Source organism: Tachyglossus aculeatus, chromosome 25 (assembly GCF_015852505.1).
Source record: "Tachyglossus aculeatus isolate mTacAcu1 chromosome 25, mTacAcu1.pri, whole genome shotgun sequence".
NCBI classification, from domain to species: Eukaryota; Metazoa; Chordata; class Mammalia; order Monotremata; family Tachyglossidae; genus Tachyglossus; species Tachyglossus aculeatus.
In genome coordinates this window covers 25669146-25686082 of record NC_052090.1, presented here as the reverse complement: position 1 = coordinate 25686082, position 16937 = coordinate 25669146, and the positions used below count along the sequence as shown (strand labels likewise).

The following is a 16937-nucleotide window of genomic DNA, read 5'->3' as shown; positions in this document are numbered from 1 at the left end:
CAGTGCTTGGCACATACCCGTTGTTGGGTAGGGACCGGCTCTATATTCATTCATTCAATCGTATTTATTGAGCGCTTACTGTGTGCAGAACACTGTACTAAGCGCTTGGGAAGTACAAGTTGGCAACATATAGAAACGGTACCTACACAACAGTGGGCTCACAGTCTAGAAGGGGGAGACATGTTGCCGAATTGTACTTCCCAAGCGCTTAGTACAGTGCTCTGCACACAGTAAGTGCTCAATAAATACGACTGAATGAAGCAATGAATGAACATAGTAAGCACTTAAATGCTATACTTATTATTATGTATTTTCTTTCTATTAATGTCCGCCTCCCCCTCTGGACTGCAAGCTCGTTGTAGGCTGGAAATATACTACACTTATTATTATGCATTTTATTTCTATTAATGTCTGCCTCCCCCTCTAGACTGCAAGCTCGTTGTGGGCTGGAAATATACTATACTTATTATTATGCATTTTATTTCTATTAATGTCCGCCTCCTCCTCTAGACTGCAAGCTCATGTGGGCTGGAAATATACTATACTTATTATTATGTATTTGATTTCTATTAATGTCCGCCTTCCCCTCTAGACTGCAAGCTCATTGTGGGCTGGAAATATACTATACGTTTTATTATGTATTTGATTTCTATTAATATCCACCTCCCCCTCTAGACTGCAAACTCGTTGTGGGCTGGAAATATACTATACTTATTATTATGTATTTTATTTCTATTAATGTCTGCCTCCCCCTCCAGACTGCAAGCTCGATGTGAGCTGGAAATATACTATACTTATTATTATGCATTTTATTTCTATTAATGTCTGCCTCCCCCTCTAGACTGCAAGCTCTTTGTGCGCTGGAAATATACTATACATATTATTATGTATTTTATTTCTATTAATGTCCGCCTCCCCCTCTAGACCGCAAGCTCATTGTGGGCTGGAAATATACTATGCTTATTATTATGCATTTTATTTCTATTAATGTCTGCCTCCCCCTCTAGACTGCAAGCTCGTTGTGGGCTGGAAATATACTATACTTATTATTATGTATTTTATTTCTATTAATGTCCGCCTTCCCCTCTGGACTGCAAGCTCGTTGTGGGCTGGAAATATACTATACTGATGATTATGTATTTTATTTCTATTAATGTCCGCCTCCCCCTCTAGACTGCAAGCTCGTTGTGGGCTGGAAATATACTATACTTATTATTATGCATTTTATTTCTATTACTGTCTGCCTCCCCCTCTAGACTGCAAGCTCGCTGTGGGCTGGAAATATACTGTACTCATTATTATGTACTTCCCAAGTGCTTAGTCCAGTGTTCTGCACACAGTAAGTGCTCAATAAATACGATTGAATGAATGAATGAATGAATGAATTTTATTTCTATTAATGTCTGCCTCCCCCTCTAGACTGCAAGCTCGTTGTGGGCTGGAAATATACTATATTTATGATTCTGTATTTGATTTCTATTAATGTCTGCCTCCCCCTCTACACTGCAAGCTCAATGTGGGCTGGAAAAATACTATGCTTATCATTATGCATTTTATTTCTATTAATGTCTGCCTCCTCCTCTAGACTGCAAGCTCGTTGTGGGCTGGAAATATACTATACTTATTATGTATTTGATTTCTATTAATGTCTGCCTCCCCCTCTAGACTGCAAGCTCTTTGTGCGCTGGAAATATACCATACTTATTATTATGTACTTCCCAAGCGCTTAGTCCAGTGCTCTGCACACAGTAAGTGCTCAATAAATACGATTGAATGAATAAATGTATTTTATTTCTATTAATGTCTGCCTCCCCCTCTAGACTGCAAGCTCGTTGTGGGCTGGAAATATACTATACTTATCATTATGTATTTGATTTCTATTAATGTCCGCCTCCCCCTCTAGACTGCCAGCTCTTTGTGCGCTGGAAATATGCTATACTTATTATTATGTACTTCCCAAATGCAGTGCTCTGCACATAGTAAGTGCTCAATAAATACGATTGAATGAATGAATGAATGAATTTTATTTCTATTAATGTCCTCCTCCCCCTCTAGACTGCAAGCTCGCTGTGGGCTGGAAATATACTATGCTTATTATTATGTATTTTATTTCTATTAATGTCCGCCTCCCCCTCTAGACTGCAAGCTCCCTGTGGGCTGGAAATATACTATGCTTATTATTATGCATTTTATTTCTATTAATGTCTGCCTCCCCCTCTAGACTGCAAGCTCGTTATGGGCTGGAAATATACTATACTTATTATTATGCATTTTATTTCTATTAATGTCTGCCTCCCCCTCTAGACTGCAAGCTCGTTGTGGGCAGGAAATATACTTATTATTATGTATTTTATTTCTATTAATGTCCACTTCCCCCTCTAGACTGCAAGCTCGCTGTGGGCTGGAAATATACTATGCTTATTATTATGCATTTTATTTCTATTAATGTCTGCCTCCCCCTCTAGACTGCAAGCTCGTTGTGGGCTGGAAATATACTATGCTTATTATTATGCATTTTATTTCTATTAATGTCTGCCTCCCCCTCTAGACTGCAAGCTCGCTGTGGGCTGGAAATATACTATGCTTATTATTATGCATTTTATTTCTATTAATGTCTGCCTCCCCCTCTAGACTGCAAGCTCGTTGTGGGCAGGAAATATACTTATTATTATGTATTTTATTTCTATTAATGTCCACTTCCCCCTCTAGACTGCAAGCTCGCTGTGGGCTGGAAATATACTATGCTTATTATTATGCATTTTATTTCTATTAATGTCTGCCTCCCCCTCTAGACTGCAAGCTCGTTGTGGGCTGGAAATATACTATGCTTATTATTATGCATTTTATTTCTATTAATGTCTGCCTCCCCCTCTAGACTGCAAGCTCGTTGTGGGCTGGAAATATACTATATTTATTATTATGTATCTTATTTCTATTAATGTCCACCTCCCCCTCTAGACTGCAAGCTCTTTGTGCGCTGGAAATATACTATACTTATTATTGTGTACTTCCCAAGCACTTAGTACAGTGCTCTGCACACAATAGGTGCTCAATAAATACGATTGAATGAATGAATGTATTTTATTTCTATTAATGTCCGCCTCCCCCTCTAGACTGCAAGCTCGTTGTGGGCTGGAAGTATACTATACTTATTATTATGTATTTTATTTCTATTAATGTCCGCCTCCCCCTCTAGACTGCAAGCTCGTTGTGGGCTGGAAAAATACTATACTTATTATTATACATTTTATTTCTATTAATGTCTGCCTCCCCCTCTAGACTGCAAGCTCACTGTGGGCTGGAAATATACTATACTTATTATTATGCATTTTATTTCTGTCAATGTCTGCCTCCCCCTCTAGACAGCAAGCTAGCTGTGGGCTGGAAATATATTATACTTATTATTATGTCCTTTATTTCTACTAATGTCCACCTCCCCCTCTAGACTGCAAGCTCGTTGTGGGCTAGAAATATACTATACTTATTATTATGTACTTCCCAAGCGCTTAGTACAGTGCTCTGCACACAGTAAGTGCTCAATAAATACGATTGAATGAATGAATGAATTTATTTTATTTCTATTAATGTCCGCCTTCCCCTCTAGACTGCAAGCTCGCTGTGGGCTGGAAATATACTATACTTATTATTATGCATTTTATTTCTATTAACGTCTGCCTCCCCCTCTAGACTGCAAGCTTGTTGTGGACTGGAAATATATTATACTTATTATTCTGTATTTTATTTCTACTAATGTCCACCTCCCCCTCTAGACTGCAAGCTCGTTGTGGGCAGGAAATATACTATACTTATCATTATGCATTTGATTTCTATTAATGTCTGCCTCCCCCTCTAGACTGCAAGCTCGCTGTGGGCTAGAAATATACTATACTCATTATTATGTACTTCCCAAATGCAGTGCTCTGCACACAGTAAGTGCTCAATAAATACGATTGAATGAATGAATGTATTTAATTTCTATTAATGTCTGCTTCCCCCTCTAGACTGCAAGCTCATTGTGGGCAGGAAATATACTATACTTATTATTATGTATTTTATTTCTATTAATGTCCGCCTCCCCCTCTAGACTGCAAGCTCATTGTGGGCTGGAAAAATACTATACTTATTATTATGTACTTCCCAAGCACTTAGTACAGTGCTCTGCACACAATAAGTGCTCAATACGATTGAATGAATGAATGTATTTTATTTCTATTAATGTCCACCTCCCCCTCTAGACTGCAAGCTCGTTGTGGGCAGGAAATATAGTGTCATACTGTCCTCTCCCCAGCTCTTAATACCTCAATCTTAATTAAGATTAAAGCTCTTAATTAAGGTCTTAATCTCCCCAGCTCTGCAGGCAGAAAGTGCTCAATAAATAGGAGTTCCCAACTGACCATTCCCGCCGTTTCCGGCAGTGTTAATTTTCAGGGCCGAGTGCCATGGCTTAGCAACTTCGCCTGGTTTCCCGGGTACATAATAATGATGGCATTTATTAAGCGCTTACTATGTGCAAAGCACTGTTCTAAGCGCTGGGGAGGTGACAAGGTGATCAGGTTCTCCCCCTTTTAGACTGTGAGCCCACTGTTGGGTAGGGACTGTCTCTATATGTTGCCAATTTCTACTTCCCAAGCGCTTAGTACAGTGCTCTGCACATAGTAAGCGCTCAATAAATGATTGATGATGATGATGATGATCAGGTTGTCCCACGGGGGGGGCTCCCATTTTGCAGATGAGGGAACTGAGGCCCAGAGAATAATAATGATAATAATAATGGCATTTATTAAGCGCTTACTATGGGAGAGGTGACAAGATGATCAGGCTGTCCCACGGGGGGGGTGCTCACAGTCTTCATCCCCATTTTACAGATGAGGGGACTGAGGCCCAGAGAAGTGAAGCGACTTGACCAAAGTCACCCAGCTGACCAGTGGCGGAGTCGGGATTTGAACCCATGACCTCGGACTCCAAAGCCCGGGCTCTTTCCACTGAGCCGCGCCGCCAAGCCGTTGGAAGGGTGAGGGTCCCCCGCCTCCGACACATTGGGGATTGGGTAGGGACTGTCTCTATATGTTGCCAATTTGTACTTCCCAAGCGCTTAGTCCAGTGCTCTGCACACAGTAAGCGCTCAATAAATACGATCGATGATGATGATGGAGAGGTTTAGGAGCCGCGGGGTCCGAGCTCTCACCCGCTGGACCGGATCCCGTTGCGGATAGACTGGACGAAGAAGGGCTTCCGGCCTCTCCTGGTGACATCCACCCAGCCTCCATCGTCGTCCATCACACCGTAATGGAGCGCCGCCCGGCAGATGCTGGATTGCTGAAGGACAAAGCGGCGGGCGGGAAAAAGGGAGAAATCCGACCGGTGGTGGGAAGGAGAGGAGACGAAATAATAATAATCAATCAATCAATCGTATTTATTGAGCGCTTACTGTGTGCAGAGCGCTGTACTAAGCGCTTGGGAAGTCCAAGTTGGCAACATCTAGAGACGGTCCCTATAGTTAAGCACTTACTATGTCCAATAATAATAATGTTAGTATTTGTTAAGCGCTTACTATGTCCTAAGCACTGGGGGAAACACAAAGTGATCAGGTTGTCCCACGAGGGGCTCCCGGTCTTCATCCCCATTTGACAGATGAGGGAACTGAGGCCCACAGAAGGGAATCGGTCGATCAATCAATGGTATTTATTGAGCGCTTACTGTGTGCAGAGCGCTGTACTAAGCGCTTGGGAAGTCCAAGTTGGCAACATCTAGAGACGGTCCCTACCCAACAGTGGGCTCAGAGTCTAGTTAAGCGCTTACTATGTCCAATAATAATAGTGATGTTGGTATTTGTTAAGCGCTTACTATGTCCTAAGCACTGGGGGAAACACAAGGTGATCAGGTTGTCCTACGAGGGGCTCCCGGTCTTCATCCCCATTTGGCAGATGAGGGAACTGAGGCCCAGAGAAGGGAATCAGTCAATCAATCAATGGTATTTATTGAGTGCTTACTGTGCGCAGAGTGCTGTACTAAGCGCTTGGGAAGTCCAAGTTGGCAACATCTAGAGAAAGTCCCTACCCAACAGTGGGCTCACAGTCTAGTTAAGCGCTTACTATGTCCAATAATAATAATGATGTTGGTATTTGTTAAGCGCTTACTATGTCCTAAGCACTGGGGGAAACACAAGGTGATCAGGTTGTCCCACGAGGGGCTCACGGTCTTCATCCCCATTTGACAGATTAGGGAACTGAGGCCCAGAGAAGGGAATCAGTCAATCATCAATCAATAGTATTTATTGAGCGCTTACTGTGTGCAGAGCGCTGTACTAAGCGCTTGGGAAGTCCAAGTTGGCAACATCTAGAGACGGTCCCTATAGTTAAGCACTTGCTATGTCCAATAATAATAATGTTGGTATTTGTTAAGCGCTTACTATGTCCTAAGCACTGGGGGAAACACAAGGTGATCAGGTTGTCCCACGAGGGGCTCACGGTCTTCATCCCCATTTGACAGATGAGGGAACTGAGGCCCAGAGAAGGGAATCAGTCAATCAATCGATGGTATTTATTGAGCGCTTACTGTGCACAGAGCGCTGTACTAAGCGCTTGGGAAGTCCAAGTTGGCAACATCTAGAGACGGGCCCTACCCAACAGTGGGCTCACAGTCTAGTTAAGCGCTTACTATGTCCAATAATAATAATGTTGGTATTTGTTAAGCGCTTACTATGTCCTAAGCACTGGGGGAAACACAAGGTGATCAGGTTGTCCCACGAGGGGCTCCCGGTCTTCATCCCCATTTGGCAGATGAGGGAACTGAGGCCCAGAGAAGGGAATCAGTCAATCAATCAATGGTATTTATTGAGTGCTTACTGTGCGCAGAGTGCTGTACTAAGCGCTTGGGAAGTCCAAGTTGGCAACATCTAGAGAAAGTCCCTACCCAACAGTGGGCTCACAGTCTAGTTAAGCGCTTACTATGTCCAATAATAATAATGATGTTGGTATTTGTTAAGCGCTTACTATGTCCTAAGCACTGGGGGAAACACAAGGTGATCAGGTTGTCCCACGAGGGGCTCACGGTCTTCATCCCCATTTGACAGATTAGGGAACTGAGGCCCAGAGAAGGGAATCAGTCAATCATCAATCAATAGTATTTATTGAGCGCTTACTGTGTGCAGAGCGCTGTACTAAGCGCTTGGGAAGTCCAAGTTGGCAACATCTAGAGACGGTCCCTATAGTTAAGCACTTGCTATGTCCAATAATAATAATGTTGGTATTTGTTAAGCGCTTACTATGTCCTAAGCACTGGGGGAAACACAAGGTGATCAGGTTGTCCCACGAGGGGCTCACGGTCTTCATCCCCATTTGACAGATGAGGGAACTGAGGCCCAGAGAAGGGAATCAGTCAATCAATCGATGGTATTTATTGAGCGCTTACTGTGCACAGAGCGCTGTACTAAGCGCTTGGGAAGTCCAAGTTGGCAACATCTAGAGACGGTCCCTACCCAACAGTGGGCTCACAGTCTAGTTAAGCGCTTACTATGTCCAATAATAATAATGTTGGTATTTGTTGAGCGCTTACTATGTCCTAAGCACTGGGGGAAACACAAGGTGATCAGGTTGTCCCACGAGGGGCTCACGGTCTTCATCCCCATTTGACAGATGAGGGAACTGAGGCCCAGAGAAGGGAATCAGTCGATCAATCGATGGTATTTATTGAGCGCTTACTGTGCGCAGAGCGCTGTACTAAGCGCTTGGGAAGTCCAAGTTGGCAACATCTAGAGACGGGCCCTACCCAACAGTGGGCTCACAGTCTAGTTAAGCGCTTACTATGTCTAATAATAATAATGTTGGTATTTGTTAAGCGCTTACTATGTCCTAAGCACTGGGGGAAACACAAGGTGATCGGGTTGTCCCACGAGGGGCTCACGGTCTTCATCCCCATTTGGCAGATGAGGGAACTGAGGCCCAGAGAAGGGAATCAGTCGATCAATCAATGGTATTTATTGAGCGCTTACTGTGTGCAGAGCGCTGTACTGAGCGCTTGGGAAGTAATAATAATAATAATAATGATGGCATTTGCTAAGCACTTACTATGTGCAGTGCACTGTTCTAAGCGCTGGGGAGGATACAAGGTGATCAAGTTGTCCCACATGGGGCTCACAGTCTTAATCCCATTTTCCAGATGAGGGAACTGAGGCGCAGAGAAGTGAAGTGACTTGCCCAAGGTCACACAGCAGACATGTGGTGGAGCCGGGATTCGAACCCACGACCTCCGACTCCAAACAACACACAGAGACGGTCCCTACCCAACAGTGAGCTCACGGTCTAGAAGAAGTGACTCGTCCAAGGTCACACAGCAGACGAGTGGCGGAGCGGGATTAGAACCCACCACCCCTGACTCCCAAACCCCGGCTCTTCCTGCTAAGCCACGCTGCTTCTCACAAAGCTTCCGTTGCCAACTTGGACTTCCCAAGCGCTTAGTCCAGTGCTCTGCACACGGTAAGTGCTCAATAAATACGATTGAATGAATGAATGAAAGCACATAGTAAGCACTTAGATACTTTAATTATTACTATTTATTGATATCTATTAACATCCATCTCGTGCTCTAGACTGTAAGCTCGTTGTGGACAGGAAATATGTCTGTTGATTCTCATATTGTAGTCACCCCGTCGCTTAGTACATCATCATCATCACCATCAATCGTATTTATTGAGCGCTTACAGTGTGCAGAGCACTGTACTAAGCGCTTGGGAAGTACAAGTTCCCCACCAACCCCAGGCTTCCAGGGGCAGCCCTGTCACTTTCCCTTAAGAAAGGAATTCTCAATTTCTCCCGAAAGCATGGACAAGCCAGTGGGGAATTACTTCACTCCATTATTCGATCCTTATTTATTGAGCGCTTACGGCGTGCAGAGCACTGTACTGAGCGCCTGGGAGAGTCCGAGAGAACGATAAACAGACACATTCCCTGCCCACAACAATCTTCTAGTCTAGACTTCTAGTCGAGTCATCATCATCATCATCATCATCAATCGTATTTATTGAGCGCTTACTATGTGCAGAGCACTGTACTGAGCGCTTGGGAAGTCCAAATTGGCAACATATAGAGACGGCCCCTACCCAACAGTGGGCTCACAGTCTAAAAGGGGGAGACAGAGAACAAAACCAAACATACTAGCAAAATAAAATAAATAGAATAGATATGTACAAAACTGTGAGCCCCCCATGGGACAACCTGATTACCTTTTAACCTCCCCAGGGTGCTTGGCACATAGTAAGCGCTTAACAAATACCATTATTATTATTAGTTGGTAGTAAGCGCTTAACAAATACTATTATTATTATTATTAGTTGGGGGGAAGACGGACATGAATAGAAATAAATAAATGACCAGTATGGACGTAAGCGGGGTGGGGCTGTGTTTGTTGCTGAATTGTACTTCCCAAGGGCTTACAGTGCTCGGCACATAGTAAGCGCTCAATAAATAGGACTGGATGAATGAATGGGGCTGAGGAGGGGGGGGGATGAAGTTGGGGCGACACAGAGGAGAGGAAAAGGGGGTGCTCAGCCAAGGACTTACCATGTCGTAGTGTACACTGCCGATAACCCGGGCTTTGCTGTCCAAACAACCGGCCGGACATTCATACCTGCACAACCCAAGGGAGGAAGGCTGTTATATTGTCATCTCGACTCTCCCAAGCGCTCAGTACAGTGCTCTGCACACAGTGAACACCACCGACGGGACCGACTGACCGCCCCAGGTCCCTTGGGTCTACCAATTCTGTTCTACTGTACTCTCCCAACTGAGCGTACTGCTCAGTAAATACGGATTTATTCCTTCGGTCGTATTTATTGAGCGCTCACTGCGGGCAGAGCACTGGACTGAGCGCTTGGGAAGTCCAAGTCGTATAGAGACGGTCCCTACCTGACAGTGGGCTCACAGGCTAGAAGGGGGAGACGGACGACAAAACACACCGCGGAGACGGGGGTCAAAAGCGGATATCGTTCTATTTTTACGTTGCCGCTCCTTCATTCATTCAATCGTATTTATTGAGCGCTTACTGTGTGCAGAGCACTGGACTAAGCGCTTGGGAAGTACAAGCTGACCTCTCCCAAGTGCTCGGAGCAGGGCTCTGCCCACAGAAAGTGCTCAATAAATACAAGTGATGGATGGACTGACAGGTTCGTTCATTCATTCAATCATATTTATTGAGCGCTTACTGTATGCAGAGCACTGTATTAAGCGCTTGGGAAGTACAAGTTGACCTCTCCCAAGCGCTCAGAGCAGGGCTCTGCCCACAGAAAGCACTCAATAAATACAAGTGATGGATGGACTGATGGGATTTGGGCTAGAGGAAGAGGGCAGCTCCTCCCCGCGGCCCCGCCAGGCGTCCATCACATCCCCTCCACTGGCCCGGTGGCTACCCCGGGGGGTTGGAGCGGGCCACCCACCTGTTACAGGTTCATTCATTCATATTTATTGAGCACTTACTGTGTACAGGGCACTGTACTAAGCGCTTGGGAAGTACAAGCTGACCTCTCCCAAGCACTCAGAGCAGGGCTCTGCCCACAGAAAGCGCTCAGTAAATACAAGTGATGGGTGGACTGACGGGATTTGGGCTAGAGGAAGAGGGTGTTGGGTAGGGGCCATCTCTATGTGTTGACAACTTGTACTTCCCAAGCGCTTAGTACAGTGCTCTGCACACAGTAAGTGCTCAATAAATACAATTGAATGAATGAATGAAGAGGGCAGCTTCTCCCCCCGGCCCCGCCAGACGTCCATCACATCCCCTTCACTGGCCCGGTGGCTACCCCGGGGGGTTGGAGCGGGCCACCCACCTGCTACAGGTTCATTCATTCATATTTATTGAGCACTTACTGTGTGCAGGGCACTGTACTAAGCGCTTGGGAAGTACAAGTTGACCTCTCCCAAGCACTCAGAGCAGGGCTCTGCCCACAGAAAGCGCTCAATAAATACAAGTGATGGATGGACTGATGGGATTTGGGCTAGAGGAAGGGGGCAGCTCCTCACCCGGGCCCCACCAGATGTCCATCACATCCCCTTCACTGGCCCGGTGGCTACCCCGGGGGGTTGGAGCGGGCCACCCACCTGTTACAGGTTCATTCATTCATATTTATTGAGCACTTACTGTGTGCAGAGCACTGTACTAAGCGCTTGGAAAGTACAAGCTGACCTCTCCCAAGCGCTCAGAGCAAGGCTCTGCCCACAGAAAACGCTTAATAAATACAAGTGATGGATGGACTGATGGGATTTGGGCTAGAGGAAGAGGGCAGCTCCTCCCCCCGGCCCCGCCAGGCGTCCATCACATCCCCTCCACTGGCCCGGTGGCTACCCCGGAGGGTTGGAGCGGGCCACCCACCTGCTACAGGTTCATTCATTCATCCATATTTATTGAGCACTTACTGTGTACAGGGCACTGTACTAAGCGCTTGGGAAGTACAAGTTGACCTCTCCCAAGCGCTCAGAGCAGGGTTCTTCCCAAGAAAGCGCTCAATAAATACAAGTGATGGATGGACTGATGGGATTTGGGCTAGAGGAAGGGGGCAGCTCCTCACCCGGGCCCCGCCAGACGTCCATCACATCCCCTCCACCGGCCCGGTGGCTACCCCGGGGGGTTGGAGTGGGCCACCTACCTGTTACAGGTTCATTCATTCATTCAATATTTATTGAGCACTTACTGTGTGCAGAGCACTGTACTAAGCGCTTGGGAAGTACAAGTCGACCTCTCCCAAGCGCTCAGAGCAGGGTTCTTCCCAAGAAAGCGCTCAATAAATACAAGTGATGGATGGACTGATGGGATTTGGGCTAGAGGAAGGGGGCAGCTCCTCACCCGGGCCCCGCCAGGCGTCCATCACATCCCCTCCACCGGCCCGGTGGCTACCCCGGGGGGTTGGAGCGGGCCACCCACCTGTTACAGGTTGTCCCCTTGCAGCGGTCCCGCAGCCTGACTTCGCACGTCACGATCTGGGCTGAAAAGGAAGCCAGGCTGACCCCGTGCCCACCTCCCCTTCCCACCGGACACGTCCAACTCGTACTTCCCAAGCGCTTAGTACAGTGCTCTGCACACAGTAAGCGCTCAATAAATACGATTGACTGATTGATTGATTGATCCAGGGCTCACGGCCTGAGCCCCCCACCCACCCAGCCACCCTGGACCCGTCGCGTGGCTCGGTGGAAAAGAGCCCGGGCTTTGGAGTCCGAGGTCACGGGTTCAAATCCCGGCTCCGCCACCCGTCAGCTGGGTGACTTTGGACAAGTCGCTTCACTTCTCTGGGCCTCAGTTCCCTCATCTGGAAAACGGGGATGAGGACTGGGAGCCCCACGTGGGGCAACCTGCTCACCTTGTAATAATAATAATGATGGCATTTGATAAGCGCTTACTATGTGCAAAGCACTGTTCAATCAATCAATCAATCGTATTTATTGAGCGCTTACTGTGTGCAGAGCACCGTACTAAGCGCTTGGGAAGTACAAGCTGGCAACAGAACTCAGCAATCAGAACAGTGCTTTGCACATAGTAAGTTCTTAATAAATGCCATCAATCAATCAATCGTATTTATTGAGCGCTTACTGTGTGCAGAGCACCGTACTAAGCGCTTGGGAAGTACAAGTTGGCAACAGAACTCAGCACTCAGAACAGTGCTTTGCACATAGTAAGCACTTAATAAATGCCATCAATCAATCAATCATATTTATTGAGCGCTTACTGTGTGCAGAGCATTGTACTAAGCGCTTGGGAAGTACAAGTTGGCAACATATAGAGACAGTCCCTACCCAAGAGTGGGCTCACAGTCTAGAAGATTATTATTATTTTATTATTATTATTATTATTACTATTATTATTATTATTTCCCTCTCTGGGCCTCCATTCCCTCCTGAGGGAAAGGGGGATCGGAAGCGCTTCGCACATAGTAATAATAATAACGGCATTTATTAAGCGCTTACTACATGCCAAGCACTGTTCTAAGCGCTGGGCTAGATACAAGGTGATCAGGTTGTCCCATGGGGGGCTCACAGTCTTAATCCCCATTTTCCAGATGAGGTCACTGAGGCCCAGAGAAGTGAAGTGACTTGCCTACAGTCACACAGCTGCCAAGTGGCGGGGCCGGGATTCGAACCCATGACCTCGGACTCCAAAGTCCGGGTTCTTTCCACTGAGCCACGCTGCTTAACAAACACCGTAGACTGTAAGCTCCTCGAAGGGACCGTCTCTATATGTTGCCACCTTGTACTTCCCAAGCGCTTAGTACAGTGCTCTGCACACAGTAAACGCTCAATAAATACCATTGAATGAATGAATGAATGAATGAATGAACTAGACTGTAAGCTCCTCGAAGGGACCGTCTCTATATGTTGCCAACTTGTACTTCCCAAGCGCTTAGTACAGTGCTCTGCACACAGTAAACGCTCAATAAATACCATTGAATGAATGAATGAATGAATGAATGAACTAGACTGTAAGCTCCTCGTAGGGACCATCTCTATATGTTGCCAACTGGTACTTCCCAAGAGCTTAGTACACTGCTCTGCAATGTTGCCAACTTGTACTTCCCAAGCGCTTAGTACAGCGCTCTGCGCACAGTAAGCGCTCAACAAATACGACTGAACGAATGGATGAATGAATCATCTCTACAAACTCAACTGTCTGCTCCCCAAAACTCCCTTCGGGGAGCTGCGATCGACAAATGGTACTGATCGAGCGCTTACTGCGTGCCCGGCGCTGTGCTGAGCGCTTGGGACAGCGCGAGAGGGTAGACACGCTCCCTGCCCACAAGGAGCTTGCGGTCTAGACGGGATGCTAGACGTGGAAGTAAATCATCATCATCATCATCATCGATCGTATTTATTGAGCGCTTACTGTGTGCAGAGCACTGTACTAAGCGCTTGGGAAGTACAAGTTGGCAACATATAGAGACGGTCCCTACCCGACAGTGGGCTCACAGTCTAGAAAGGCCTCCTGGAGGAGACGGGCCTTCCATAGGGCTTTGAAGCGGGGGAGAGACCGCTGGTCTGCGGGATTTGAGGAGGGAGGGCGTCCAGTTCAGAGGCGGGACGTGGGCGAGGGGTTGGTGGCGAGACGGACGAGACGGAGGCCCGGTGAGAAGGTTGGCATCAGAGGGGCGGAGAGTGCGGGCCCGGTTGGCATAGGAGGAGAGCGACGACGTGAGGTCAGAGGCGGCCGGGGGATTTGAGTGCTCGGCCCATGGTAAGCGCTTAATAAATACCAGTGATTGATAATACTAATAATAATAATGGTACTTACTAAGTGCTTACTATGTGCAAAGCACCGTTCTAAGCGCTGGGGAGGATCCAAGGTGATCAGGTTGGCCCACGGGGGGCTCGCGGTCTTTTAATCCCCACTGTAGATTTTAGACTGGGAGCCCACTGTTGGGTAGGGACCGTCTCTATATGTTGCCAACTGGGACTTCCCAAGCGCCTAGTACAGTGCTCTGCACACAGTAAGCGCTCAGTAAATACGACTGATGATGATTTTACAGATGAGGGAACTGAGGCCCAGAGAAGCTAAGTGGCTTGCCCGAAGTCACCCAGCTGACAAGTGGCTGAGCGGGGATTCGAATCCACGACCTCTGACTCCCAAGCCCGCGCTCTTTGTATTGAGCCACGCTGCTTCTCCATAAAACACCCGGTCACGTCTCAGAATGCCCCCCACCAAACCACTCCCCGTAAGCTCTGGGAATAATAATAATAATAATAATAATAATAATAATAATAATAATAATAATAATAGTATTTGTTAAGCGCTTACTACGTGCAAAGCACCTTTCGACGCGCTGGGGAGGATACAAGGTGATCAGGTTGTCCCACGGGGGGCTCGCAGTCTTTTAATCCTCATTTTACAGACGAGGTCACTGAGGCCCAGAGAAGTTAAGTGGCTTGCCCGAGGTCACCCAGCTGACAAGTGGCTGGGCGGGGATTCGAACCCACGACCTCTGACTCCCAAGCCTGCGCTCTTTGTATTGAGCCACGCTGCTTCTCCATAAAACACCCAGTCACGTCTCAGAATGCCCCCCACCAAACCACTCCCCGTAAGCTCTGGGAATAATAATAATAATAATAACAATAATAATAATAATAATAATAATGGTATTTGTTAAGCGCTTACTATGTGCAAAGCACCGTTCTAAGCGCTGGGGAGGATCCAAGGTGATCAGGTTGTCCCACGGGGGGCTCGCAGTCTTTTAATCCCCATTTTACAGATGAGGTGACTGAGGCCCAGAGAAGCTAAGTGGCTTGCCCGAGGTCACCCAGCTGACAAGTGGCTGAGCGGGGATTCGAACCCACGACCTCTGACTCCCAAGCCCGCGCTCTTTGCATTGAGCCACGCTGCTTCTCCATCAAACACCCGGTCACGTCTCAGAATGCCCCCCACCAAACCACTCCCCGTAAGCTCTGGGAATAATAATAATAATAATAATAATAATAATAATGATAATGGTATTTGTTAAGCGCTTACTATGTGCAAAGCACCGTTCTACGCGCTGGGGAGGATACAAGGTGATCAGGTTGTCCCAAGGGGGGCTCGCAGTCTTTTAACCCCCATTTTACAGATGAGGTGACTGAGGCCCAGAGAAGCTAAGTGGCTTGCCCGAGGTCACCCAGCTGACAAGCGGCTGGGCGGGGATTCGAACCCACGACCTCTGACTCCCAAGCCCGCGCTCTTTGCATCGAGCCACGCTGCTTCTCCATCAAACACCCGGTCACGTCTCAGAATGCCCCCCACCAAACCACTCCCCGTAAGCTCTGGGAATAATAATAATAATAATAATAATGGTATTTGTTAAGCCGGGATTTGAACCCATGACCTTTAGGAGAGCGCTCCGCACGCAGTAAGCGCTCACTACATAGCACGGGCGGACTTGGGTATGTAAGCCACGTCTGCCGGGGGGTGGACGGGCACCGGGGGTGGGCACAGAAGGAGGCTCACACATCTGCTGGGTGCTCACGACGTCGTTCCCGCCGGGGGCGTCCAATTGAGAGCCGGGGCGGTCCCGCCAGGTGGTCCTCGGGCTTTGGGGCCTCTCGATCTCGTTGGTTTCCTCTTCTGGCTCCCGGAGAGCGGGCCCCGGCTGTGGCCCTTCTGGGGGGGCAAAAAGGGCAACCTCACCCATCAGGGTCCCCCCAAAAGCCCGCCGGCCCGGGGAGGGTCACCTCCTGCCCATCCAAACCCCCAAATAATAATGATGATGGCATTTATTAAGCGCTTACTACGTGCCAAGCACTGTTCTAAGCGCTGGGGAGGTTCCAAGGTGATCGGGTTGTCCCACGGGGGGGCTCACAGTCCTCATCCCCATTTTACAGGTGAGGCAATTGAGGCCCGGAGAAGTGACGTGAGTTGCCCAAAGTCACACAGATGACAGTTGGCGGAGCCACGATTTGAACCCATAATAATAATAATAATGGCATTTATTAAGCGCTTACTATGTGCAAAGCACTGTTCTAAGCGCTGGGGAGGTTCCAAGGTGATCGGGTTGTCCCACGGGGGGCTCACAGTCTTCATCCCCATTTTATAGGTGAGGTAACTGAGGCCCGGAGAAGCGACGTGAATTGCCCAAAGTCACACAGCTGACAGTTGGCAGAGCCACGATTTGAACCCATAATAACAATAATAATAATGATGGCATTTATTAAGCGCTTACTACGTGCCAAGCACTGTTCTAAGCGCTGGGGAGGTTCCAAGGTGATCAGGTTGTCCCACGGGGGGGCTCACAGTCCTCATCCCCATTTTACAGGTGAGGCAATTGAGGCCCGGAGAAGTGACGTGAGTTGCCCAAAGTCACACAGATGACAGTTGGCGGAGCCACGATTTGAACCCATAATAATAATAATAATGGCATTTATTAAGCGCTTACTATGTGCAAAGCACTGTTCTAAGCGTTGGGGAGGTTCCAAGGTGATCAGGTTGTCCCACGGGGGGGC

At 47.5% G+C, this 16937-nt stretch overlaps 1 protein-coding gene across 1 annotated transcript in view; it reads right to left on the bottom strand.

Moving 5' to 3' along the window:
* CRISPLD1 (cysteine rich secretory protein LCCL domain containing 1) overlaps positions 1 to 16937 on the bottom strand; it is a 65300-nt gene that overhangs the window by 21926 nt on the left and 26437 nt on the right. Inside the window, exons 6-9 of the mRNA XM_038766704.1 lie at positions 15946 to 16098; positions 11908 to 11968; positions 9558 to 9624; positions 5186 to 5316 (exon numbers count right to left, since the gene is read on the bottom strand). Of these exons, the coding sequence (XP_038622632.1) occupies positions 5186 to 5316; positions 9558 to 9624; positions 11908 to 11968; positions 15946 to 16098 (412 nt within the window). The remainder of the gene's footprint in view (positions 1 to 5185; positions 5317 to 9557; positions 9625 to 11907; positions 11969 to 15945; positions 16099 to 16937) is intronic.